The following is a 27,412-nucleotide window of genomic DNA, read 5'->3' on the forward strand; positions in this document are numbered from 1 at the left end:
CGGATTGTAAGGGTACAAAGGAGAGACTGAGGGAGCCAGGGCGACATATTTTGGAGGAGTAAATGAACTGGAGCAGGCATCAGAGAGGCAGGAGACAATTTAGAATCAGAGGACTTGAAAAGCCAGATTTCCACACCCCCGCCCCCTCCTTGGGTTCACAGATTAGTAAACTGAGACAGGAGAAGCATACCTGACAAACCTCAGAGCTGAAAAAGACCCAAATGCACTCATGCAGATGTGCCTTTCACAACATCTTTGATAGGTGGGCTTTTACAAGGTCACTGAGGACAGTGTGTTTCAGTGGAAACAGCCAAGGCTTTGGAGCTTGGAGTTCAGATCTTAGCTCTTGTGCTCATTAGCTGAGTGACCCTGGGAAGTCCCTTTACCTCCCTGACCTCCTGATCTGTTTCCTTATCTGGAAAATGGGAATCATAATACCCATCTCATTGGAGTATGCTTATGTATAAAAGTTAACAGGTACATGTCTAGCACTTGGAGAGTGCTTAATAAACAGTATAATTAAGTCCAAGTTCACAAAACAGGTTTTGATTTTTCCTTCTTTTAAGTCCTCTTCCTTTATCCAAAGTCATGAAAAAGTAAATAAAATGTGCTGGGAGAGGGAAAAAGGCCTTTCCTATGAAGGGTTAAATACGGAAAGGAGAAAAGAGGCAGAAGAGGGAAGAGCTAAGATGAGAGAAGTTAATGCACGGAGGAGACCACAGCAAAGGTGCAGATGGGCAAGAAATACTGGGAGATGGGAAATGGCTCACAAATAATAGGTAGGAAGCATTTATAAGATTAAAGTCAAGACAAGGTTAAGAATGAAATGAGTGGAGAGATGAAAGAGAGAACAGAGAGAGGAAAGATGAAGAAAAGGAGGGGAGTAGAGAAGGTGGGCCACTCAAGGTCCAGATTCCTGCAGAGGTGATGGCTCGCTGGGGGATACCGGCTATGTGGGTCAGAGAGAACCTGCCCAGGGCCAAAAGGCTGCCCTGTGTCCGAGGACCTAGGTTTAGAGCTCAGCTTGAATCCAGGAGAAAAACGACCGGGCTTGGGGGTGGGGCGGGGCGGGGTTGAAGAGTCGGTGAACAGACCTCTCCTCCGGAAGTGGGGGCAGAGGATGTGGGAGCCCGTGGGAGCCAGAAGCAGACAGAGTAGTAGGTCTCTACCTCGAACCCTTTTCAGGAATTTTACACGCAGAGCAGCCAAGTAGTGCTGTCCAGGTTGGGAACAGGATCCAGAAAAAAGCGCTGGCTTCCAGGGCGCCAGCTGGGGGCCAGAGCATCCTCCTGGAGTCAGTGCAGGAGGGTGGGGGCCTTAGAGGGTGGAGTTCGACAACCCTTTGTCCATTAGCTGTTGGTGCAACCTCGGAGGCCTGGGTACATGGGAGAGGTGGGAGAAGGAATGCCTGAGTTGTGGCCAAGTGGGTGGGCAGGGGTCTCTAAGGTCACGAGGAATTATTTCAGGGACTAGGAAAGGGTACAGGACTTGTTATTGAGCTTGAGGGGAGACAAAGTTGTCTTGACCATCCTCAAGCGCCCCTACCCCCCAGAAGGCGGGGTCTGGAGCAAGGCTGGGCTAAGGCGCGCCCCCGGGTGCAGCCTCTGGGTTGGGCCAGGGGTGGGGCAAAGCTGGGCGAGCTGGGTTGAGCCCAGGGGAATAAGGGGAAGCACCTGGAGTCCCTAAGCCTTAGGAATTTGCAGAGGGGTGCTGTGGCTAAAGAATATTGTGAGGGCGGATTGGGGGATCCTGGGAAAGGAGAGGGGGCGACTGGGATTCGCACGAGGCTGGGCGGAGCCTCCGAGAAGCTCGGGGTCTGAGTGGGGAGCCAGAGAAGGGGCGGGCGGCGGGGCCCGGGGAGGCGGCGCGGGGTGGGGCGGGCCAGGGCCGATTGGGAGGCGGAGCCCGGAGCCGGGGGCTGCTAGCGAGCGGCTCCCACGGCTCCTTAGCTCCGGCGTCCTGGTTCGCTTCGGCGTCCGCCGCCGCCGCTGTCTCTTCCTCCTCCTTCGCCACCGCCGCTCGCAGCACCGCAGCCCCTCCCGCCATGGCCGCCGCCGGCGCTCGGCGCAGCCCCGGCCCCAGCTCGGTGCTCCGGGGGCAGCTGAGGCTCGGCTTCCACCCGGTGCCGCCGCCGCTGCTGCTGTTCCTGCTCCTGCTGCCGCCGCCGCCGCTTCTGGCCGGCGCCACCGCCGCCGCCTCGCGGGAGCCCGACAGCCCATGCCGGCTCAAGACAGTCACGGTGTCCACGCTGCCTGCCCTGCGGGAGAGCGACATCGGCTGGAGCGGCACCCGCGCCGGGGCCGGGAGTGGGACCGGGGCAGGAGCCGCCGCCGCCGCCGCGTCCTCGGGCTCCGCTGGCTCCGCGGGCACCGCCGCCGAGTCGCGCCTCCTGCTCTTTGTGCGTAACGAGCTGCCGGGGCGCATCGCGGTGCAGGACGACCTGGACAACACAGAGCTGCCCTTCTTCACTCTGGGTAAGGCTGGGCGCCGGCACACGCGGGGTCCCAGGGAACCGGGAGCCCCCAAGTGAAGCCAGACGGGTGGGGGCGCCCTGGGGATTCCCGCCCCGGGCTGCCCCGAACGGGGTTGAGTGAGGGCAGCTGAGGGGCCCGGAGGGCGTACAGGTGGTTGGAATGAGTCCGGGGCAGTATCTGGGCGAGCGCGTGGCGGGAGACCGGGGGCGTGCCAACCTTCCCGCGGTGGGGACCTGTCCGTCCGTCTCTCAGTGCCGACGTTGAGCTCTGCCGCGATCCGTCGCTGACGCCGAAACCCCAACTGCCTGAGTGTGCTTGAGCTGGGGGCCGTGGTAGTTCCCCGCTCGGGAGCCAGGTCTGGGTCCAGCCGCCCACTGCTCCTGGGGCACACGGCCACTGGCCGCCCGCGGTCACCGCCCCCTCGCTCTCGCCTCGGAGTCGTCGGCTCTGCTCTTCCGGTTCGATTTTCTCGAGAATCGGAGCGGAGTCGCTCCATGTAGAATCTCTCAGTCCGCATAAATTCGGCCTCCCGATGGGTTAGGTGACCTTGGCCAAGTCGCTTCCCCTCTCTGGGCCTCAGTTTTAGCCATCTGTGAAATGGGGCTGGGGAGGATTGAGTGATTTCCGAGCACTGGCGTTCGGAGCCCAAGGGCTCCCTCCACTTTCAGATTCTCCCTCCATCCCCGTGGTCGCATTCGCCTTCCTACCCCCCTCCCGGCGGAGAGCAGGTTTGACCTCTCAGCTCACTCACTGGGCTAATAATAATAACTTAAAGGCATGAAAAAGGAAGGGGAGAGGAAAAGGATGGGGGTGGGGGCTCAAACGTAAAAGTTAATCAGAAAGTTCGCCCGCAGCTTGCTGCCTGCTGGTTCCCAGCGCGAATCCCGGAGGAGTCGGCCCTTCCAGGTAGCTGTGGGAGGCGCAGCTGATTTCCCACTCGGGTAATTGATCGCTTAATTATCTCGGAGAGCGTTTACAAAAATGTTGTTCCCCCTTAGCTCTCCCGCGCTCGCCGGTCTCTCTCTCCCCCCTCCCCTCTTGGGGGAGCGGGGTGCGATTGGTTGTCGGAGTCTGGCCAACAGCAGCTCCAGCAAGGCGCCGGCGGCTCGTCCCAGAGTCCAGACCTCGGGATCCGGCTCAGGTCCGGCACCGCGGGGGTGATGGGCCTTCGATGTCCGCGCCTTCGGGGCCCCGGCTTGAACCTCTGAGGTTAACTCCTTGCTCGCCCGAGAGGCCCCAAAGAGTAATCAATGGACTAGACTCCTCTCTCCTGGGAGCCATAATATTTTTGATGTATTTTTGTGACGCCCCCCTCCCGGCCGCCCGCCACTTCCCTTTCGTGCTGGCCGCCTTCGGAGATTTGAGCGAGTGCCAGGCCCTTTCCTGGTCTGAGCATGTGCCTCGGGTTTCTGGCCCCTGGGCTCTCCCCAGCTGGCTGTAACTTGAGCGTGCTGAGCTTCGTGGGATGCTAGGCGGGAGAGCGCCTTGCAGGTTCCCAGGGGACTTTCCGCGGCGGCACGTCTGGCGTGCCACACACACGTTCAAGCATACACACGCGTGCGGGGGCACACACATACACACACACACACACCAAGAGCCATTCCCACGTGCACTTGTGAGCTGCCCATTTCCAAGTAAGGGGATGGGGGTGAAGATGGGGTTCCTTAGGGCAAAGAGCTAACCTTGGGCTCATGGCCAACTCCTGTGACCCCGCCGCAGGGAAGAGTCCTTCCAGAGAAACGGAGGGTGTCCGTCACCACTTCCAATCCCAACCTTCTCCCTCCACCCTCGAGATCTCTCTACTCCCAGATGTCCGGAGAGGGAGGGAGTGGGGATCCTTCTAAATGGCTGTTCAAATGAAGGAGAAAAGGTGGGGGGGGACATCCTTGGGTATGGCATGACTTGGAAGCGAGGACCCCAGAGCGTGCCAGTTTCCCTAGGATGTGGAGGACCTGGTCCAGCCAGCTACAGGAGTCGCTCCAGAATTCCTGGAGCTGGCAATCTCTGTGTTTTTTTATTTATTTTTATTTTTATTTTTTTTTTTATTTTTTTTGTGGTACGCGGGCCTCTCACTGTTGTGGCCTCCCCCGTTGCGGAGCACAGGCTCCGGATGCACAGGCTCAGCAGCCATGGCTCACGGGCCCAGCCGCTCCGCGGCATATGGGATCCTCCCAGACCGGGGCACGAACCCGTATCCCCTGCATCGGCAGGCGGACTCTCAACCACTGCGCCACCAGGGAGGCCCAATCTCTGTGTTTTTAAACTTTGGCTTTCAAGAGGAAATGGGTACCTGGGAGCCCAGAGCAGGCTGAGTGAGGACCTGAGTGAGGAGCTGGAAGTGTCAAATCCCCCAGGCCTGTGCTTCAGCATCGGAGTCTCCTGGTGCTCTCCACTTGGAGGCTTCTGCCTTCTCTGACGCAGGCGGCTGAGCCTCGGCGGCTGGGGACTGCCTGCTGTGGAGTGGCAGGTGCAGCCCTCCTTGGAAGCCCTGAGCCCTTTGGGGAATCAGGTTCCTCCTCCTCCTTCCCCGGCGCCCTGGACTGGCAGCCCAAGGCACTCCTACCAGGGATTTGGCTAGCGAGGTAGTCGCCAGATGGCCGAGTATAGCAGGATCTGTGTAGGGAGACGTGGGCTTTTTATTTGTGTTGTTCTTCCACTGTTTGTGTGTAAACACAGAGTGCACAGTGAGCTCTGGGAGGGCCAGGCTGGCTGAAAATGAGGGCGGGGGGGTACTATGAGTCATTTATGGCCGTATCTCCCCCAGGGTCCTCAAGGAGCCCCATCCCATCATCCCATCTTCAGACCTTCTAAACCTCCTTCCCTAGTGTTTGTCTCTGGCGAGTTGGGTGAGTCCTTCACTACTAGGTCACCAGTTCAAGGGATTTGGAGATGGCATGCGCCACAGATGCACATGCAAAGATGGTAAATGCTGAATCCTGCCAATAGCAGGGTGTGTGGAGCCACCACTAGGGGGTGATAGTGTCTACCAAAGCCCTCAGGCTATGCTTTGGGTTGTGGGTCTAGAGTTGGTGGTGGTAAAATGTCCCTGGTGTTAAGGGGCGGTGAACAAACAAATAAAAGGTAGAGTTCCCATTCTACTCCAAGTCCAGTTGGGGAAGCTCACAATTATTTTGCACACACTGTCTACTGTCCCTATTCACCAAAGTCACCGACATACCTGGCCTTCCCTCCCTCCATTCTGCCTGCCTCTCTTGTTTGAATTATTGGCTCTATCGTTGGTAGTGCCCAGACTTAAAAGACTTTTCTTCAGGCCTTTTCCTCTTCATGTTTCTAATCTTCCCTTCATGTTCCAGCCTGCTTTATGTAGGTGGAAGTTTCCCTCAGAGGTGAAATACCCCCCAAGTTTCTATGTCTGGGCCTCTTATTTAGAATCTAAGTCAGTGGTCCTGATAAAGTGAATTTCCTTGAAATTGATCAAGGAATAGCAAATAGTTGTGGAATCCTTACTGTGGTGCTCAGAGCTTTTCTCTTGCCTTTTATTATTTACTCACATAAAATATATGAAGTGGGCACTGTTGTAATTTATTCCCATTTTACAGGTAAGGAAACATTCTTTAGAGAGGTCAGGTGCCTAGTCTAAGGTCTCACTTTGAGTAAATGCAGACCTGGGACTGGAATCTCAGCCCATCAGACACCTACATTCTTGGTAATTGCTAAACAGCCAACTTGAGCCAAATATGCACTGAGGGGCTGGTTACATTTATGTAGGGCATGGTGCAGGGTCCTGGAGAGGAAACACAACAATCATCAGCACGGCAAGAACCTTTCTCAGGGGGACTTTAGCTACATTGGTGCTGAAGTATGAGAGTGCGAGAGTGAGGCATGAATTAAATGACCTCCGATGACCCTGCCAACTCAAAGTTCCATGACTCATGGGATGTTAAAGGGCATTCTATGTAGTGGTGCCAGGGAGTGATGAATATGACACATTCTGTAACATCAGGGAGGGAGATATCTCTTTAGACTTAGAGAAAGCTGGGGACGTTTCCTGGACAGGAAAAAAACCCAAAAAAACAAAAACTGGTTGAGGTCATGGAGGATGGGCTGGAGGAGAAGTTGAATGCTCCAGTACAGCTGGGGGACTTGATGTTGCTTAGGACCTGGAGCTCTCAGCCGTGGCCCGCTCTGACCTTGAACACATCATTTCCCCCGGATCTTCAGTTCTTTGTGCTATAATATGAGTGGGTAGCTGAGCCCTAAAATAATCCTTCGGTGCAGAGATTCTATGAACTTGAAGTGTCCTGACCCACTCTGTAACACTGACTAGCTGCTCTTTCTTCTCACTGGCTCCTTTCCTTTGCTGGTGACATGGGGGTGTTGGGGAGGACTGATGGAAAAGAATTTGAACGGGAGCAACTGTCCATGCAGGGCTTCTGAGGTGAACCCGCACATCACCCAGTGCTCATCTGCCCCCAGGCAGCTCCAGAGTCTGCTTGTGGATTTAGCTTTCATGCCCACCGCTAGGGAAATGGCATCCTTCTTCCTGTGCTTGATAGTGGCCAGGCTGGACTGTTTACCATGAGCCTTGATTCAGCAAAAGGGGGAAAGGAGATAAAACTGAGTAACCACTCATTGTCAACATCCATTACTAATTTACCTCGTCATATAAATCACACAGGTGAGGAATGTGCTCTCTATTTGGGGGAGGGTGTGTGGAGAAAGAAAAACCATCCAGTAGTATGTTTTTAAATGCATCTGCATGAGCAGATCTGGCAGTGTCCTCAGGATCTGTCCTGAAAGGATGCTGTTTGCAGGAAGCTGATTGGCTTGGGTGGAAGACAAAGATGCTCTGAAATGCCCACTTGGTCAGGTCTGCAAAGATTCCTTAAAATACAGGCAAAAATGGACACCAAAAGAGAGAAGCCCCCAGAAGGAGTGAGGGACCAGGCACAAGGTCAGAAAGGTTGCTAGAAGCAGGGAGTTTAGCCTAAGGACAGTCCACAAGGGCTGGAGAAGCTTTCTTCGAACGTCAACAGGGAGTGAGGCACGTGCTTTTTTTTCTGTCTGGTTCTAAAGATTTCTGTCTGATTCTAAAGAATGTTCTAAAGGTGCAAATACTAAGGGGATGGAGCACAACATGACAGGAGGATGTGTCCCTGGGAGCTGCCCAACAACCAAGCCTTCTGACCTCTAATGATGACAGGGTCCACATGGGAGGAAGTCTTCAAGCAGGGACCACACAGCTATTTGGCAGGCATTTGGAGAAAGGACCAGAGGCATTGAGGCTATCTGCCCCTTTTGGTTTCTGCCTTGATTCTGAAGGTTGATGACAGTTATTAAGTGGGAGAAAAAAAAAAAAAACAGATACAAATAGTATAAGCTGGGTTTTCCGTAGGGATTTCTGACCACAGAATATTCATTAAAATCAATCCCAGTGTTTTTTCCAGAACGGGTAAGAGGGAGAGATTCCGGGGTGGGTGAGAGGGCGAATTTGATGTCTTCAGACAAAGCTTAAAAAATGTTATTTCCTCATTTGGGCTCCAGGTTCCTTATCACTAAAGCATTTCAGTAGCATTCAGACTCCAAGGTCCCGTCCTGCTCTGATGGTCCAGGTTTCTGAGATATTGTAAACAAGGTGGGGGGGGGATGGCGGTTCAGTGGTCTCTGATCTGAGTTTTTCCCCCTTTTCACTCACTTCCCTTACTCCATCCCCACCCCTTTGCCAGTTCAGATCTGATGAACTCTATTTAATAATTAGGGCAGAGACAGATATATTATCTGCCCTCAGAAAGTACAATTAGCCCTCCGTAGCCGTGGGTTCTGCACCCCCAGATTCAATCAACCGTGGGCCGACTGCACTGTGCCATTTTATATAAGGGACTGGCACATCCTTGGATCTTGGAAAGGGGTGGGGTCCTGGAATCAACCTCCTGCAGATACCAAGGGACCATTATACTATGTTACCGAGAGGGTGATGGGGCAGGGTGAGAGGAGGATTCGTTTTAGCTGTTAGAGAGGCCCAGGTTGGGTCAAGGCCATCCAGATTTGCTGTTTCTGGGGGTCAGGAACACTAGCCATCAAGATAGCACAGCTCTGCGAGCTTTTGTGACCCAGAGCTTGATCCTTATCCTGAATGGGGCCCTCAGGCTGCAAGATCATTCAATAATACTAATTTACAGCAGGTCTAACAGTAGGTTTGCCTAGGCCCCCGGCAGGCAAAGCCGCCTGCTTTTTACCTCCTTGCTTGGCTGTAAACTAGGCGTTGGCTGCCATAGGATGGTGTGGACACGTGTGCTGGGGAGAGAGAAGGACGGAGAGTGACAGTGACTTCTTCGGGTAAAGCCATGAAAGCTGTGACCATGACCATCAACTCTGATGGCCTTACAGCATCACAGACTCTCAGAGCACATTGAATCTACCCCCTTCACTTAAATGGTAACACTGGGTCCCAGACAAGGGAGGTAATCTACCTAAGGACCAGCTGTTCACACTTAAACCCAGTGCTCTTGAATTCCCCTCCACGCTTCTTTTCATCACACTGACCACCAACACGTGGCTCTGGGTTAAATATGTCTCAGGTGTGCAACTTGGTTGACCATCATAAGGTGCACCAAGTCTCTCCTCCTCTCCCTGCAAAACAAACAAACAAAGAAACAAAAATCTAAGGAGAAAGATATCCCTGGGGAAGTTGAATTTGTTCTCCTGCCCAGGGTATCCAGCTGGTTGGCTCCAGTCTCTGCTGAGAGCCTGAGCCAATGGGTTTTGTGCTGGGGAGGAGGGAGCCTCATTGCTTTTCACTCTAGCTGCCTTGAGGGTGAGCAGAAGCCTGCTCTTTTCCAGAAAAAGAAAGAAAGAGTCAGATTTAACCTTGAGGTGCAGCAGCATTACGGGGATGCTTTCTTTGCAGGACTGATACTTCCCCAAGTTCTCATACTGACCAGCTAGTGGCAACAGAAGATTAACTATAGCGAGAGAGAGAGAGAGAGAGAGAGAGGGAGAGCTGGCTCTTCTTTCCTCCCAGCAGAGTTTGCAGCCTCTCGGCCCCAGAGAAGGCAGGCAGCGGTGCTTGGCAGGACTCGCTCTGCTCTCCGCTCACTGGCTCTTCACTGCCGTCTGCAGTTCTTTAGGACAGCAGCCCCCAGGAAGACTTTTCTTTGATTTGGAAGAGGGTGGGGTGGTGACTACCCAATGTAAGCTTCAGGACTGGAAGATTTCTAGCTTCCTTACTGGCATACTGGATGGAGCGTGCAGGCAGCCCCTCTGTGAGTCGAAAATTGACAAGGATGTTGTATGTCATCAACCATTAGGGTTTTCACCTGAGAAGGAACCCTTTCTCCACGCCCGTTGTCACGGCCCCCGGCAGGGTCAGACGTCAACACTTCTCTCGACTACGATTTCAGCTGTCAACTCACTGGTCTATCTTCCTCTAGTCTTATCCTCTCTAGTCCATCGTCTGTACTTGCAGACAAAGGGAGTTCATTAAAAGCTGATCCTGGCCATCCTCTCCTAAAGCACTTCACTGACTCCCCATAATTCTTGGTATGAAGTTCAGGCTCCTTATTGAGCTACAAGGTCCATGATCAGACTCTGCCCAGACTGTCCTATGCTAAGAACCCTTCTTTCTTGTTCTGTAACTCTGGCCCAAAGGCCCTGGGAAAATTCCTTCTTACCTTTCAAGGCTGAATTCAACTATGAACTTACCTTTGAAGCCTTTCCTGACCTCTTGGCACTAAAGTTGGACACTCTGGGCCTTGGTACCCACCAGCGATATAAAGACTGGTGTAACAGTGGTTGGTCCCTTCGAACTACTGAGCGCCTACAACATGCTAGGCACTGCTCCAGCCACTTAAGATGTATGGAGAACAAAAGACATAGATTCTGTGTTCAGAGAGCTCATATCCAGGAGTTCGTGTATACATGCATGTGTGTGTGTGCATGTGTGTGTGTGCATGTGTATATGTGCTGGGGAGAAGATGATAAACATAATAAGAAAATTACGTGGTATGTGAGAAGGTGATAGATTCTATAAAAAAATAAGGGCAAAAAGAAAATATTATTGAGGTGAGGAAATCAGTTTTAATATTAAGTAGGGCCAAAGGATTGCTTATTGAGATTATAGGGTTGGACCAAGACCTGAAGGCCATGAAGGCGTCACCAAGCAGATATGTGGAAGAGTATTCCAGGCAGAGAACGGCTTCAGCAAAGACCTGACTCCAGAGCACACCTGGATCGTTCAGGGGCCAGCAAGAAGGCCAGTATGGCCGGAGTGGAGCGAGTGCGGGGTGGACAGGACAGGCTTTAGGCTTTTACTGTGAGTGCCATGGAGAGCCAGGCAGGACGTTAAGCAAAAGAGTACCCGTAACTGACTTCTGTCTCAAGGGAATTACTCAGGCTGCTCTGCAGAGGAGCAAGGATGGGAGAGGAAGGTCTGCAAGAGTCTGTTCAGGTGAGAGATGATGGTGACTCGGGGCAGAGTGAGAGCAGAACTTAATGTGTTTCTCTGTCTGTCTTGTGCTACTTGCCTAAGAGCTCCACAGGCAGAGAACCTCCCTCCTTCATCTCTGGGGCTGCAGTGATTCACCCTGTGCTTGGCACATCCTAGGTGTTCAGGGCATCTTAGATGACTAGAAACTTAGGTTTGCCAAGTCTCAGCTCAGAATCCATACTGTGCCGAGCTGGAGAGGTGTTGCAATTCCACTCCTCTGTTAAGCTGAGCTGGAATGCCACCTCTTCAATGAAACCTTCCCTCTTCTGAGCTTCCACAGCTACTGCCTCTACCTTCTCCTGCCTCCTTATTATTCTGGGGTGTTTGTAGGATGAGGAATGAGACCAGTTTGATTAGAGGAAAAAGAGTTGGGTTTAGGGAAGACCTTTTCTTGAGAATCATGGAAGCCAGATAAGGGATTAGCACCTTTGCATTGTACCAGACAGAGAGGCACTGAATGTTTGGGGGGAGGTGATCCATCCATGGTGTTGGGATCATCACCTGCTGTACATGGTAAGAATTTAGGACATTTTCTAAACGAAACCCTTTTTTATAAAGATGGAGAAGTCAAGGTCACCATAGCATGTCAGTGGTGGAGCAGGAACCAGATCCAATCTTTTGACTCCTGGTCTGGTGTGCCTTCCACCTTAGTCCAGGCCACTGGGGGTGGGAGGAGCTGGTATGCTGGACTTCACCCTTCTGGCATGGGGTAGGCTATGAAAAAAGCAACCATTCATTGAACGTTTACTATGCCCTGGATGCAGGGCTGGCACATCTGTTACTGCATTTCCTTCTTTCCATACTGCTGAAAGACAGATAGGATTCATCCCATGTTATAGGTGAGCACGGAAGCTCAGAGGAGTTAAGAAACATACCCAAGATCACACAGCTGTCATACAGCTGAGCTGCGTCCTGTCCCAGGTGTGCCTGGTTCCAAACTCCGTGCTCTCTCTGCCTTCCACACTGCCAGAACGAGGAGTGCTCTAGAGTGTTCACCTCTTTAACAACCTCTTGTACTTTTTATCTCTTCCTCCTCTCATTACCAAGAAGTTGCAGACGTTTCTTATAGAGGAACTTCAGGTGTGACAGCCTCACAGGCCTGAGGGACTCAACACCTCATTTCTGGGCTGCCAGGAGCTGACTCAGCATCTCCCCAGGCCCTGTCGCTCCTTGCTCGGCTGCCAGGAGAGCACCGGGCCTTGTCTCATCTTCTCTAGAGGTCACGCGTTAGCCCTGGACTCCTTGACAAGCAGATTCCCATGCTGCCGTGCCTTCTTGGTGTTCCTCCTTCCCTCCTTCTTCGCTTCCTATTTCCCTCTCTCCTCCTCCTTCCCCTTTCTTCTTCCCTTTCCACTTCCTTCTTCTCCCAGTGCTTAGGGAATTCCCACCTTCTGCTGGTCATATACTGTTATACTAGGGAACCTGTTACCTAGACCTTCCAGGAACTTAGAGAAGCTCTGCATTCCTTTTCTAGAAATTGTCGAGCCTCTGTTGTCTGAGATGCAGCCCCTGTTTGACTAGGTGAACGTCCTTGTCACTCCTCCTCTTCCTCCCAAGTTGACTTTTGTCGCCTAGTGCTCCTTAGCAGCATTGTGCAGTTCTTATGCTCCTACCTTGAAAATGGAATTTATATTACATTATCTATACATATGGGATATAGGTAATAATATATAATATATATATATACTATAATGCTATAAAAGTCCTAATAAATAGTGTATAGTTCTCCTGGAGTGTTAGAACTGGGTAAAAGAATGCCTTTGAGATCCAGCCCAACTCCCTCATTTACCTAGCAAAAAGAAGTACATTTGCAAGGTCCCACAGCTAAGCTGTGGCAAAATCCAGTCTGTAGCCCAGCTCCTCTGACTGTGTGTGCCAGCTCGAAAGGCCCAAAGCCCTGGGATAGAATCCCGGCTGCACTACTTCCTAACTGCAGACCTCTGTATGCCCGTGAAGAAAGCGAAGGTAACACAGCAGTCCCTTCTCTGGGTCGCTGCGATCCTTACTTTTGGAGAGGCCTCCATCTTCAGCTGTAGTCAGTGTCCAACACTGTGCTCAGTTTTTACTTACACTAAGCCACATGATCCTTACGGAGATAGTGTGTGCAAAGCACCTAGCACAGCGTCTGGCACAGTTTGTGCTCCGTGCCTCTTAGCCACCTGGAATCCTTGTTGTGGAAGGAGGTGGAGGTATGAATAACTAATGAATGCAATTCCCTCTCCCTCCCGCCTCTTTCCACTCCAGCATGAAGGCTTTGGCCTCTGCCCTCCCTCCCTCTCTCCCCACCAGGAGGAGAAAAAGGATGAAATTGACCATTGATCTCTGCTCCCTCTCCAAGAGCAGGGGGAAGCGGTGGGGAGGGAGGGGGCTCCCAGGTTGTCTGAGGACAGTTTGGCCAGAGAAGCTCGGAGAGCCTGAGTCTAAGGCAGGCGGGTCTTGGGGGAGGCAATCAGGGCAGAACCCTCTCCCTTCTGGTGGCTGCCGGCTGACAAAGCCTTGCTCTCAGGCACCGGGGGAAGTCACGAGTGGCTTTGCAGGCAGCCGCAAAGGGAAGGAACATTTCCATTAGCAGAATCAGCAGTAAAGAGATTTCCAGTCACAGTCATAGCTGCATTGGGGGGAATCATTTCGGTGGTGGCTGTGGGCTGAGGAGGGAAGGAGGCAGGGCGGCAAGGAGAGGCATGGGGACGTCTGTCTCCTTGCAGGAGCTGAGGGCTCCAATGAGAACCAGGTACCAGACGCCTAGGGACTCTTGGGGAGCTGGGTGGGTCCTTGGACAAACATTCTGGACCACCTACTTCCATCCAAATGGACAGAACCCCCTTCTCAGGAGTCCCCTTGGGAGGCTGCAGGCTTGTTCTCTGCTGCCTTTGCTCTGATTTACCTGGGTTACTCTTTTCAAGACTTCACAGCTGGCAGCAACTTCGTAGGCTCCTGGGATTTGTCACTGGGAAAGGTCCCAGATTATTTAGCCCAGTTTTCCCCAAAGTTAGCGACTCCTCAGAATCATCTTAGAGTCAAGGTTTTCCCTTCCAGATCAGTGGAAGCACCTGGGAGGGGCCTGGGAATCTGTACTTTAAGAAGTGTACCGAATCCTTGGTGTGTCCCTGGACACCCTGGGGGCAGTGGTCCCTGGGTATCTCTTTGGCCTCACCTCCTGACATTCCCCATGGCACTTGGGGCACTAGCTTCACTGATGACTGACAGGTTTCTGTGGGGGGTGGGGGGAACCAGGCATATTCCCCCTACCTGAGTCCTGAATAGAAATGCTGTTTTCTCTGCTTATAATGCTTTTCTGGTCTCTCATTCACCTGGCCATCTCCTAGCCTTAGCTCAGTTATTACCTCTTCTGAGGAACCTTCATTTCTCCTCCAAGGCTATCCCCCTAGTAGGATTGGCATATTTTGTGAACAAAAAATAAATGCAAAAAATAAAATGCCGGATGCCCAGTCGAATTTCAGACAATGAATACTTGCTTAGTATAACTACGTCCCATATGTCCCATGCAATATTTGGGATGTAGTTATGCTAAAAATGACTCTCTGATGATCAGAAATGCAAATTTAGCTGGACAGCCAGTATTTTATCTGGCAACCTGCAGGGACCCTGTTTCTCTCTCTGCTGTCAGGAATCATATTACCAATGTGTGATTTGTCCCCCAAACCTGCTCTCCCCACATCCCTTCCATCTCAGGAAACCAGGCGACCATTCACCCAGTTATTCAAGCAAAGGAATCATCTTTGATATCTCCCTTCCTTTGCCTCTCTCATTCTTTCAGTCAACCAACCTTGTTGGTTTTACTTCTAAAATGACTGTCAAAATTCTTCACTTCTCATGATGCCCTACTGCCATCACCTTTGTCCAAGCTCACTTGGGCTATTACCTCAGTCTCCTAACTGGTCTTCCTGCTGCCTCTCCATCCTCCTTATCCTTTCTTTATATTTTTTGATATATAGCACATTGCCAAATCCAGCTTGCTGCCTGCTTTTGTGTGGCCTGTAAGTCTATTTACTTGTTTAAATACTTGAAAAAATCAAAAGAAGAATAATATTTCGTGATATGCCACAATTATATGAAATTCAAATATCAGTGTCCATTAATAAAAAAAGATGTACTGGAACACAGTCACACTCATACCCTTGTGTATGTATTGTCTGTGGTTGCTTTTGCTTTACAACAGTGGAGTTGAGTAGTAGCAACAATGAGTATCCGGCCTACCAAGCTTAATATATTTCCTAATTGTCCCTTTACAGAACAAGTTTGCCATCCCTGCTGTATACAGTAACCAGAGTGATCTTTTTCAAAAAGCAAATTGGATCTTGCCACTCTCTTGTTTAAAGCCTGTAAATGTTTCTCATTGCTCTTAAGGTAAAATCTTAATTCCTTTTCACAGTCTAGAAACTTTAAAAATTTTTGCCTTCTTCTCTGGGTTCATATTTCCTTTTCTCATAGAACTCAAGTCACCTCCTCCAAGAAGTCTTCCCTGACCAAAGCCTTCTCTGGTACACCGTCCCCCTCATAGCTTTCTATCCCGTTTATTTAAAAAAAAACAAAAAACAAAACCCAAAAATCTTTATCTGGCAGCTCCTTGATGGTAGGGAATGTGTCTTGTTCATTTTTTTTGCTCCTCTCAACTATATAATGCATTACACAGCACATAGTAGGTGCTGAGTAGATGTTTCCTGACCAAATGAATGTCACATGGACAGCGGTAGGGGTGGTAATTTGTGAACACCATCTTACAAGGTAGCCACCTCATTGGGTTGTTCTGTTGCTTATCAGGAGATTGCTATCAGGATTCCAAGAGCTAAAGTTTGCAGAGCATGTAAACCATTGCCCACCACTCAGCAAATGCCATCTAGGTGTCTGTTAAATAAACAAAGATAAACAGACCTATACTTTAATCCCTAGGACACATCCCCTCCCCACTTTATTTGCAGTTGGAGCATGTTTAGGGCAATTCACAGGAAGTCCTGTGAGTAAAGACCTCATGGAGCCAGGGGGCAGGGTCATCTGGTGGCTGGAATTAGGAGCCAGGGGTCCTGGGGTTTGGTCCCAGTTCTGCTGGTGTCTGTGGTCAAGTCCCTTCCACTTTCTGGGCTTCCTACCATTTCTCATGTGATGAGATTAAGACAAGTGATATTTGAGGTTCTTCTCAGCCCCCTCAGCTCAGCAGGAGCCCAGGAGGGAAAGAAAGGTTCCCTTTAGGAGCTTCTGAGGCTGGAAGCTCTGCTGCAGCAGGATAAAGCCGACTCCCTCCCTTCCTTCCTCCATCTCTGTATCCTTTCTCGGGCGTCTGAAGATCAAACCCTCAGCTCTGAACCCAGGTGCAACTCAGATTTTTAAGCCCAGTCTCACACTAATTTGTTCAGGCACCTTCTTCAATTACTTTCTCTCTAGCCTTCCCCAGGGAGGGAGACTGGAAGAAGCTGACCACCCAAAGTAACCAATTACCTGTCTGCCAATAGCAGGACTCCTACCATCCCTCCCTCCCTCCCTTCTTTTCTTTCTCCACTTTATTCTCCTGGCCTGTAAACCATCTCCAAACTGCAGAACCCTCCAGGGAATGGCCCCAGTTCACCTGCTCCCAGCTGGGGAAGAGAAGGCAACCCCTCCCCCAAGAGAGACAACAGGTGGGAAGGCTGGTGGCTGAGAAGGGGCAGCTGCGGATCTTGGAAAGCCAAGCAGGTTTTGCAAGCCTGCTAAATACCAAACTGTGCTAGATTGAGAGGCAAATGCTTTGGGCTCTAGTCCTGTTTCTGCCATCTACTTGCTGTGGCCTCAAATAAATGACAGTTCCTCTTTGGGCCTCAGATAAGATTAAGTGAATATTGTCAGAGCCACGTCTCCTTCAGGTAGGTGGGGAAGATTGGACTGCGTAAGAGCCTCCATGAGAGAGGAGGAACCTTCCAGTCCTGTCCACTACTGGAATCGCAGGTGTCTAGAGCTGTGCTTGTCACATAGTAGGCACTCAGTAACTATTAGTTGAATGAAGGAATGAATAAATGGAAAATGTGTGTGATCAGACATTGCTAATCAACTTAGTCACAGCTTCAGATGCCTCATCAGTCACTAGGATCAACTGGGGTTTGCATGGATGATGAATTCTGTTCACGTTCCCTAGACTCAACCAGTTCACCCAAAACCTGTGGTTCACCTTAAGTTCCCCTTGCTTGGAGCTAAGCCCCTTCCGTCATTATTCAGTCGTTCTTCCATCCCAGACATTGTGCTGAGTCCCTTGGGGGCACAGAAATGCAGGGAGTTCAAACTATTGGAATAATAACACTTGAACTTTTTGATTTAAAAAAATGGGTATTTTTAGCATCTCCGTATTACGGATGAAGATGTGGCCATTCAAAGAGATCAAGTCAATTGCACGGGGTCACGTAGTAAATGGGATTAGCTGTATTTATTTCTTAAAAGGAATCTTTGTATCACTCTCACAAATGGAACACCAGAATAACTTGCTATAAATGGAAGGTAGCCTGTAAAAGTTAGCGTAGTGTCCACGTGCCGTCTAAACTAATCTCTCATACCACACTTTGGGAAATGTGGATTTAACCCAACTGCTGAGATAAAGATATTCATTTAAAATTTAAATTTTGCCCACTTAATTGTGAGATTTCCTTTAACGTATACATTTAAATAATATCTTTCCTGCCTCATAACTCCTACCCGTATTTTAAGATCCAGCTTGAATGTGCCTTTGCTGCTTCCAAGATGGCTTTCCTGGCTCCCCTGAGAACAGTTATCTCGCAAGCACTTTGTATATTCACTGCAGTCCGTGTTTTCGTGAAAATATTGTGATTGTTTAATTGTCTGTCTCTCTTGCTAGTCTTGTAAGCTTCCTGAGTTGAACATCATGTCTCTTTAATATCTGTAACTCCAGCAATGGGTGCATGCATACTTAGTAAATTTTTAACCTTAATTTTAGGTTTCAACAAAAGGAATGCAAGCTTGTTGTAGTAACAAATTCAGACAATTCAGGAATATTATGTGGGAAAAAGTGAAAGTCTCTCCCCCGCCCAATCTCATTCCCCAGAAGTGATCATGATGAAGAGCTTGCTGGGATCCTAGTGAAATGTAGAGTAAGTATGTGCCTGACCAACCACCTTTGGTGATGCAACAGAGAGGAAGTGACTTGTCCAGGGTCATCCGGAACCATCTTTTGTTAGGGCATTGGTTTTTCAAACTGGGTTGCATGACAGATCTGGGGAGGATGAGTTGCTCTGGGCTTCAGCTAAAGAGACACTCCAATATTAAGCCAGCTCTGGGTCCCAGAATCTACTTGCATACTTGCAGATTCCTTCCAGACCACAGGCAGGGAGTCCTCTTCTTGACTGACCCTATGTGAATGTGTATACACACACACACACACACACACACACACACACACATAATGTGTGTTTATATATGTATATATACAAATGTGTGTATGTATATACACACACACATATATATACACATATGTGGGTGCATACATATAGATACATATGAGAGACAGAGAATAGGATAATGATTCTTCTCTCTGCAGAACTAAAAGAAGAAACTGAAGCCAGCAGGGGAGGAGCCAGAAAGGAAACAATTATCATGAGTCTGGGGTGGGTGTCTCTTTCTTTCTGGCACAGTATTTGACATGATGGGTAAAGCAGTTCTTCTTTTCTTCCTTAAATTATTTTCTCACTTGAGTGGGGAGACAGACTATTCAGGAGAGGGTTACCTGGGCATAGGTTGAGTTTCTTCCTTTAGAAGCCCTCGTTTATGAAGCCATGTAGATTGGCAGCTGGTCAGTTAATAGAAAAAGTCTATTAAAGCAAGGAATCATAAAAAAATAATAATGCACATTAAACGTTTCCTTTTTAACTTAAAATTCGTAAATGTATATACATTTGCCAGTGATTTGAGGTAGGCCCAGGGCCTCTTCTTCGAGTCTGGGTCAACTGATTGGAGTTCCATGTCATCTTTCTTGTATAAGCCATGCTCATAATATTCCGAATATGATCTCCAATGTTGGTCTCATTAAAGGGGACTGAGAACTTAAAGATGTTTGCCAAGTAATTCTTCTAGAGTTTTATGATTCCTTTCTAAATTTTTATAGTTGTCACACCTGACCTAACTCAATAGCAATATTTAAGTGATTTTTATCGTAAGATCAGCTCAGTCCTCCTAGAAGCCACTTTCTTTTGATGCTCATAAATTTTTAATCTGCACATTTCATTAAATTTTAGAGTTATGAGAAACACAACAGGCATAAACAGGTTTGGGAAACTGGCTCTGTAAAAATGCAGCTGGCGGTCAGTGCACAGAAGGCTAGCTGAAAGCTTTTTTTTTAAAAAATTAATTAATTTTTGGCTGCGTTGGGTCTTTGTTGCTGTGTGTGGGCTTTCTCTAGTTGTGGCGAGCGGGGGCTACTCTTCATTGCGGTGTGCAGGCTTCTCATTGTGGTGGCTTCTCTTGTTGCAGAGCACGGGCCCTAGGCATGCGGGCTTCAGTAGTTGAGGCTCACGGGCTCTAGAGTGCAGGCTCGGTAGTTGTGGTGCACGGGCTTAGTTGCTCTGTGGCATGTAGGATCTTCCCGGACCAGCACTCAAACCTGCGTCCCCTGCACTGGCAGGTGGATTCTTAACCGCTGTGCCACCAGGGAAGCCCACTGAAAGCTTTTGAAATTTATACATGTTTCAGGTTGACAGAGGCATTAATGTCACAGAAATTTTAGTGGTTGAGCCATTAGGTAGCATTTTGCCCCAAACGCTTATTTAAAGAAGAAAAGGGGACCCACTTGCACTTTTGGGGGGAATGTAAATCTTTGCAGCCACTATGGAAAACGGCATGGAAGTTCCTCAGAAAATTAAAAATAGAACTACTATATGATCCAGCAATTTCACTTTTGGATATTTATCTGAAGAAAATGAAAAACAGTAATTCGAAAAGTTATATGCACTCCTATGTTGATTGCAGCATTATTTACAATAGCTGAGATATGAAAGCAACCTAAGTGTCCATCTCAGGATGAATGGATAAAGAAGATGTGGTTTATACATGCAATAGAATACTTTTCAGCCATAAGAAAGAACGAAATCATTCCATTTGCAACTATGTTGGATGGACCTCCAGGGCATTATGCTAAGTGAAATAAGTCAGACAGAAAAAGACAGATAGTGTATGATATCATTGATATGTGGAATCTAAAAACGCCAAACTCATAGAAACAGAGACTAGCATGGTGGTTACTGGGGGGTGGGGGAAATGGGGAGATGTTGATCAAAGAGTACGAATTTCCAGTTATAAGATGAATACATTCTGGGGATCTAATGTACAGCTTGGTGGCCACAGTTCACAATACTGTATTATGTTCTTGAAAGTTGCTAAGAGAGTAGCTCTTAAATGTTCTCACCACAAAAACAAAATGGTAATTATGTGACGAGATGAAGGTGTTAGCAAGTGCTCTGGTGGTAATCATTCTGCAATATATAGTTGTATCAAATCAACACATTGTATAGCTTAAACTTACACAGTGTTATGGTCAGTTGTATCTCAGTAAAACTAGAAACTTTTTTTTTTTTTTTTTTTAAAGATGGGAAAACTGAATCCCAGACCTGTGTCAGGAACTCAGGTCAATTAGACTCTTGGAGTTCATGGCCCCACCTGGGACTCCCCAGCAATTGTCATGATGCCCCCTTCCTTTTGGGTGGCCTCTTAAGGGAGGCACCCCAACACTTCCCATTTTACAGATGAGGAAACTGTGGTTCAAATACTGAAGTGACCTAGCATGGGATGCAGAGCGAGCTGGAGCTGCTGTTCAATTCCCAGATCAGGCCAACTTCCTGCATGCCATGCCAAATATCCCTTTGCTCAAGAGTAGTTTTTCAATACCTTTTAAAATAATTAGGTCTTATCCACTATTTTTTTCCACCTATGACCACACCTTATCTTTCCTTCGCTTCAGGAGGGAATGAGGACAGGGATTCCACTTCAAGTCCTCTTTGTCCTCACCCCAGATCTTTCTATAAAGGCACAGCTTTACAGGGGATCTTTGTCCATCCCTGAGCCAACATTGCAGGCCATCCAGATTTAGAACTCTCAGGGCCCTCAGGCCTATCCAGACCAGCCCTCACATTGCACAGTGGGAGACCCAGGGCCAGAGGAGGCCAGTACCTTACTAACGTCAAGGGGCTGGGGCTGCTTCTGAGTGCAGACCCCAGTCGCTTCACCTCCACTGGGCTGCCTGCATGGTCCTGGGCCTCCCAGCGTGCCTACCTGCTGGAGAGGGTTGGTCAGGTAACGAGAGGGCAGTGTGTGTGCGTGCAGGCTGCCAGGAGTTTCCATGCTTTTTGAGGTGCATAGTATAATTCAGTATAAAAACCCATTTTGGGGATGTCTTGCTCCATAAAATCTCCAAATCTCCTCCAGCAGGAATGGCTGGAAATTTGTTTTGACTTCCCTAGCACATGTTTTTTTAAAATACCTTCTCCATCTCATTTTGCTCTTTGCTTCCTTTTTTCCACCCAATTCTCTTTGGATGATATGCCCGTAGTGGCTTATGAGGGGACACGGTGGGGATGACACTGGGGGAAGGGATCCTGCAGTATAGGTTAATGGGCTGGCAAATCGTTGTGAAAAAGCTCACCTTTCTTGGATGATTCTTCCTCTGCAAAGACTTTGGCTCAGGGCATGACTTCAGGGAACTGCCTTCAAGAATTATAATCAGACTTTTAGATGTCATTTTTTTTTAAAATTATTTATTTAAAAATTTTTTGGCTGTGTTGGGTCTTTGTTGCTGCGCACGGGCTTTTCTCTAGTTGTGGCGAGCGGGGGCTACTTTTCGTTGCAGTGTGCGGGCTTCTCATTGGGTAGCTTCTCTTGTTGAGGAGCACGGGTTCTCGGTGCGCAGGCTTCAGTAGTTGTGGCTCACAGGCTCTAGAATGCAAGCTCAGTAGTTGTGGCGCACGGGCTTAGTTGCTCCGCGGCATGTGGGATGTTCCCGGAGCAGGGCTCGAACCTGTGTCCCCTGCATTGGCAGGCGGATTCTTAACCAGTGCGCCACCAGAGGGGGAGCCCCGCCCCTAGATGTCATTCTTATTTGGGGCAACATAAGGCTTCCGTACAACCCTCTCTCTTGTAATCCAATAGCAGCTACTCCTCCCTCATTTCCCACCTTCTTCATGTCACATCATCTCTTTCCCAGTTTCTTGCAATACTGCTTCAGTTTCTTCCTTTGAGTAGATACTTCATATGCTGCCTGAAGGCTCATTCCCAAGGTCATTTCTCCCTCACTTAGAATCCTCAGTGGCCCCCTACTGCTTACAGGATTACCAGCAAACTCCTTGGCATCTGAGCTCTCCACCTAAGGACCAAACCCACCTTAATTAGCCTTCTCTCTCACCATTCCTCTGCCTACACTTCAGATAAACTGTTTTTTTTTTTTTTATTGCTCTCAGAAAACAGGCTCTACTAAAGTCGCATTTCAATGACTTGACTCAGGCTGGTCCTCCACCATGGATGCCCTGCTTCTCCTCCATTTCTGTTGGTGGAACCCTATCTACCCTTCTTAAAGTGCTTTCTTTATGGAAACGTCCATCCTTATTCTTTCCTCCTCTTTCCTCCCTCCCCTAATTCAGATTGAATAACTTTATTCAGAAACTTTTTTTTGTATCTCTTAGGCCACCCACTTCACTTATAATAAAATGTTTATGTCCATGTCTTATCCTCTGCCTGTATAGTACAGTACAGAGTCACTAGCCGCATGTGGCTATTGAGCACTTGAAATGTGGCTGAAGGACTCAATTTTAAATTTTACTTAATGGCAGTTAGTTTGCGTTTAAGTATTGATAATAGCCACATGTGGGTAGTGGCTGCCCTATTGAATAGCACAGTATAAAACATGCCCACCATTGCAGAAAATTCTGTTGGACGGAACTGCTTATGAGATCTTTGAGGACAGGCATGGAGCCTTGTCTTTTCTGTACCCTGTTCCTAGTACAGGGCCTGTTATTGAATGAGTGTCAGTAAATGTTGGTAGAACTGACATTCAGGCAAGACTGTGTAAGCACCAACCCCAAAGAGATTCAGTTTTTAAAAATAATTAATTAATTGGCTGTGTTGGGTCCTCACTGCTGCGCGCGGGCTTTCTCTAGTTGTGGTGAGCAGGGACTACTGTTCGTTGTGGTGCGTGGGCTTCTCATTGCGGTGGCTTCTCTTGTTGCGGAGCATGGGCTCTAGTCATGCAGGCTCAGTAGTTGTGGTTCGCGGGCTCTAGAGTGCAGGTTCAGCAGTTGTGGTGCATGGGCTTAGTTGCTCCACGGCATGTGGGATCTTCCTGGACCAGGGCTCGAACCCATGTCCCCTGCATTGGCAGGATTCTTAACCACTGCGCCACCAGGGAAGTCCCGAGATTCAGTTTTAAAGAAAGAAATTCACAGAAATTTACTTAAGACACACCAAGGTTTGTTAATAAAAATATTGCTTCGTAGGCTTTCCTTTGCAAAGCCTGATACATCTTATAGTCTGGGATGTCTTAGGTTAATCCATTAATGACACTTACTGGTAGGAATTCCAGGTCCTTGATGGGTCATTTCTCAGCCATGCCTTTTCTTCCCATCTTAATCCCCTCCCTCCCTTCCCAGAGCAGGTCCATCCCATAGCTGGGACTTAGAAAGAGCAATCCAGGAGTTCTCATTTCCTGGGAGACAGGTGTGGACAGACCTGTCTGACACGAATGCACAGGTTTGCGCTTCCATTGTTGCTTCATGGAAGATTTATGAGTGTTTCTTGGAGAGAGAATTCCTGAAAACTCTGCCCTGTGACTGATGGGATGAGAATGGGATACAAGGGTCTCTCCTCTTTTCTCTCCTGCCCCATCCGTTTTCCTTCTTCTCTTTTCCTCCTAAATTTCTCTTCATGTCCACTTTCTCTTTTCTCTCTTTAACCTCTTCTCTTCTCTCTTCTTTGTCTTTCTCTCCCTTTTTCTCTTTACTACTCTTAATGTCTCTTTCCTTCTTTCTCCCTACCTTGCTGTGTGTGTGTGTGTCTTCCTCCTTGTATCTCCATGCCTCTCTTAACCTTTCTGTCTGCTCCCACAGCCTTGAGTTCTCTTAAGAATTCCTGAGCACAAGTCGCTCCTGTCTGCCTACCCTGATCAAGCCCCTTGTTGACCAACATGGAGCCATGCACAGCTCAGAACTGGCTACCTCTGGTCTTCACCTCTGGCCCAGAATGGTATTTGGAGTGAAGGAGACCAGAGGTGCGGGGGGTATTGCAGGGTGCAGGTCTACCTTGCTTCTAGTGTCAGGGCCTCCCTCCTCCTCACAGGGCTGCCTCCTTGTCTGGCCCTGTTGTCAAATGTGATTCTAAATGTCCTGAATGAGTTTAGAGGCCTCGATGACCATTTGGTCCATATTGGACACATTTGACTGTGACCTTGATTTTCAGTGTGAGGTGGGTTTTTGAGAGCAGCTGGTACAAAGCATCTGGGTGTCTTAAAATTTCTGTTTTGCTAAATATTCGAAGCTCTTTTTCTGCAACTCTGGTGGGCTCCTTTTTCTCAACCCCCTCTGCTGCTCTAGCACTATTCATCAGCTCTCTTTTCCCTCAAGGCATTAGAAACATCTGCTGGAGAGTTTCAGAAGAAAAGTTGCAAGAATGATAAACCTTCTTTTTTTTTTTTTTTTTTTTTGTGGTACACGGGCCTCTCACTGTTGTGGCCTCTCCCGTTGCGGAGCACAGTCTCTGGACGCGCAGGCTCTGCAGCCATGGCTTACGGGCCCAGCTGCTCTGCGGCATGTGGGATCCTCCCGGACCAGGGCATGAACCCGTGTCCCCTGCATCCGCCAGCGGACTCTCAACCACTGCACCACCAGGGAAGCCCATGATAAACCTTCTTAAGAGATCATTTCTTCTGAAATTTCAACTCTTGGCTGTAACTGACAACAAAAGGCAAAAGAGCCAAGTTACCTTATCCCCCAAATATTATGTGCCCTTTTGAGATTGACCTTAAGGGCATATGCTCAGTTATGAAACTTGCAAGAGTTTCTTAACTTTAAAATAGCAGCTGGTCCTGAGTCAACAGGATTTCTTGTTCCAAAAATACAAAGCAAATGAAAGAACAAAATAAAGAAAATGGTGAAGGAGAAGGACAGGAAGAGGAAGAAGAGGTAGAGGGAAAGAGAGAAGACAGAAAATAAAGTAGTCTGGTCATCTTATGTGTCTATCCATAGGGTAGACTTAAATTTGCTTCTGGAGCAGGAGTGGAAGTATCTTTTTACAATCCTTGCATTTCTCTTTGTTTCCTCCCAATTCAATATTTAACCTGTAACCACAGCTTATTAGTTTTCCCCCCAACATTTGTTTTGAATGCATCCATTTCTTTCTGTCGTTATCCTGGTACAAGTTCCTTTCATCTCTGACCTGTAATTCAGTAGACTCCTAACCGGCTTCTCAGATTCATTCCTGCTCTTAATCCCCTCCCAGCCCTTCCCAATCTATTCTCAGACGCCACCAGAAGGACTGCGTAAACTTGTGCACCAGATCACACCTCTTCTCTGCTTAAATTCATAATGACTTCCCATTGTGCTTATAATGAAATACATAGTCCCCAACCAAGGCCTACATGATCTTCAACCATAGCTGCACATTAGAATACATGGGAAGCTTTTAAAAATGCCAGGGTCTGGAATCTACCCTAGACTAATTAAAGCAGTATAACTGGGAGTTAGACAGTTCAGCAGTTTCTTACAAAACTAAACATGCTTTTACATATGATCCAGCAATTGCATTCCTTGGTATTTACTCAGATGAGTTGAAAACTTACATCCATGTAAAACCCTGACTGCGAATGTCTACAGCAGCTTTATTCAAAACTGCTAGAACTTAGAAGCAACCAAGATGTCCATCAATAGATGATAGATAAATAAACTATGGTATATCCAGACAGTGGAATATTATTTTGTTTGTTATCTTCCCAGGTGACTTAGGGATTCTAATACACAGCTGGGGTTGACGGCCACGACCCAGGGGGGCCCTGCCAACCTCTGCCTCCACCCATGCTGCTTCTCTCTTACTTGCCAAACCCCACAGAATCCCTCCCTGCCCACCCGATCTAAACTGTGCTTGGCTATCTGTCCATGTTTATTGTCTGTTGGCTTCTCTAGACTGCAGACGTTTTGAGGACAGGGACTGTGTTTAGTACTGTGCTTCTCAAAACATGTGTTTCATAGTTAGTCCTTAGTAAATGTTACTGAGCAGATGAACAGATGAATGGCTAGGTCGGAAAGTTTAATAGATCCCTCCTTCTTGCCCCCATCATGGCAAGCAGAGGAGACTGTCGGGGAAAGCAGTGATATCTGGAGCTGGGTAAGATGAAATGTACACATACCCTCCTTCCACTCCTGAAGGGACCTACAGAACACAGAATAATTTCTTTCACCACCCATGGGCATTCCCCTCTGCTCTTTTTGCCCTCCAGCTGATGGCCTGGGTCTCCCACGTTTAAGTTAGGGAATGGATGAGTTAAACTTGTCTCTGTCATTTGCGTTTTCTTTCTTTGCAATAAAGTTAGTGATTGCTTGGTCAAACTGCAGTACAATGCAGTTAGGCTCGTGTGTTCCCATCTCCTTCAGGTGCCTTGGGAGTGACTTCTGCTACTGTAGGAAACAGCTCTGTAGTCAGTGAGCAAGCTGAAAGAAGAAAACCCAAAAGCCCTACCCTTGGCCTTCCAATGCCAGCCCCCTTTGCTGCTTCTTTCATATAAGGAAATTAAATTGCCTTTAGATTGTGAGCAAAGGGAAGAGTCATATAGAAACAGGATATTCACAGGTGCTTTCTGAAGCAGGGATAATTGCAAAGGATTCCTTTAATCCTTGCTTAGTTGAGAGAGAGACACACACATACCATTGGAGAAGCAGAGTCAGGAAGCAGTTAAGAACGTTTCTTGTTTCTGTTTGGCTTGAGTTCTAGCTCCCGGCATAATATCTGTACTTGTTTCTCTGCACATTCAGCAAATTATCTTCTAGCCGATGAGGAGTGACTGATGTCAGATTTATGGTGAGGGACCCCGAGGGCAGGATAGCCTGTGAGCTCTGTTGAAGGATATAGAGAGGAAGGTAGGCAACTATATTTTTTATCCTCATGAGACTTAGGAAAAGAGGCTGGGAAGACAAGGCAGAATACTAGGAATTAAGGACCCAGTTAAAGTGGAGCTACAAATAGTTACCAGCCCAGGGAGCCCCAGGCTGTAGTTGAAGAGCTCTGATTTCTAATCTCGGGTATACTTCTAACTCTTTGAGTGCCCTGAGCAAGTCATCCATACAACCTCCAACTGTATCGCGGGGTGGCAAGCAACGGAAACCAGCTCTGTTTACTTAAGCATAGAGACTTTATGGGATGACTCAGAAGGATGGAAGAGCTGAAGACACAGGCTCAGAAAGGACAGCTCTGGGGATCTTGAGAGCAGTGACCTATCCACAGTCTCATCCAAGCATCCCCATCAGGACAGAGG

At 48.5% G+C, this 27,412-nt stretch overlaps 1 protein-coding gene across 3 annotated transcripts in view; it reads left to right on the forward strand.

Moving 5' to 3' along the window:
- Nucleotides 1–1,954: 1,954 nt before the first annotated feature.
- Nucleotides 1,955–27,412, forward strand: part of ASTN2 (astrotactin 2) — a gene marked incomplete at both ends in the record, with an annotated part of 919,723 nt that continues 894,265 nt past the window's right edge. For 2 of the 3 annotated variants that reach the window (XM_079706617.1, XM_079706618.1), the window contains one exon: nt 2,045–2,474. In XM_079706617.1, coding sequence (XP_079562743.1) covers nt 2,045–2,474 — 430 coding nt within the window. Of the gene's footprint in view, nt 2,475–27,412 lie in introns of all 3 variants that reach the window. The other variant, XM_079706619.1, reaches the window with a different exon arrangement.

Source organism: Hyperoodon ampullatus (assembly GCF_949752795.1).
Source record: "Hyperoodon ampullatus genome assembly, chromosome: 6".
Classification (NCBI taxonomy): domain Eukaryota; kingdom Metazoa; phylum Chordata; class Mammalia; order Artiodactyla; family Ziphiidae; genus Hyperoodon; species Hyperoodon ampullatus.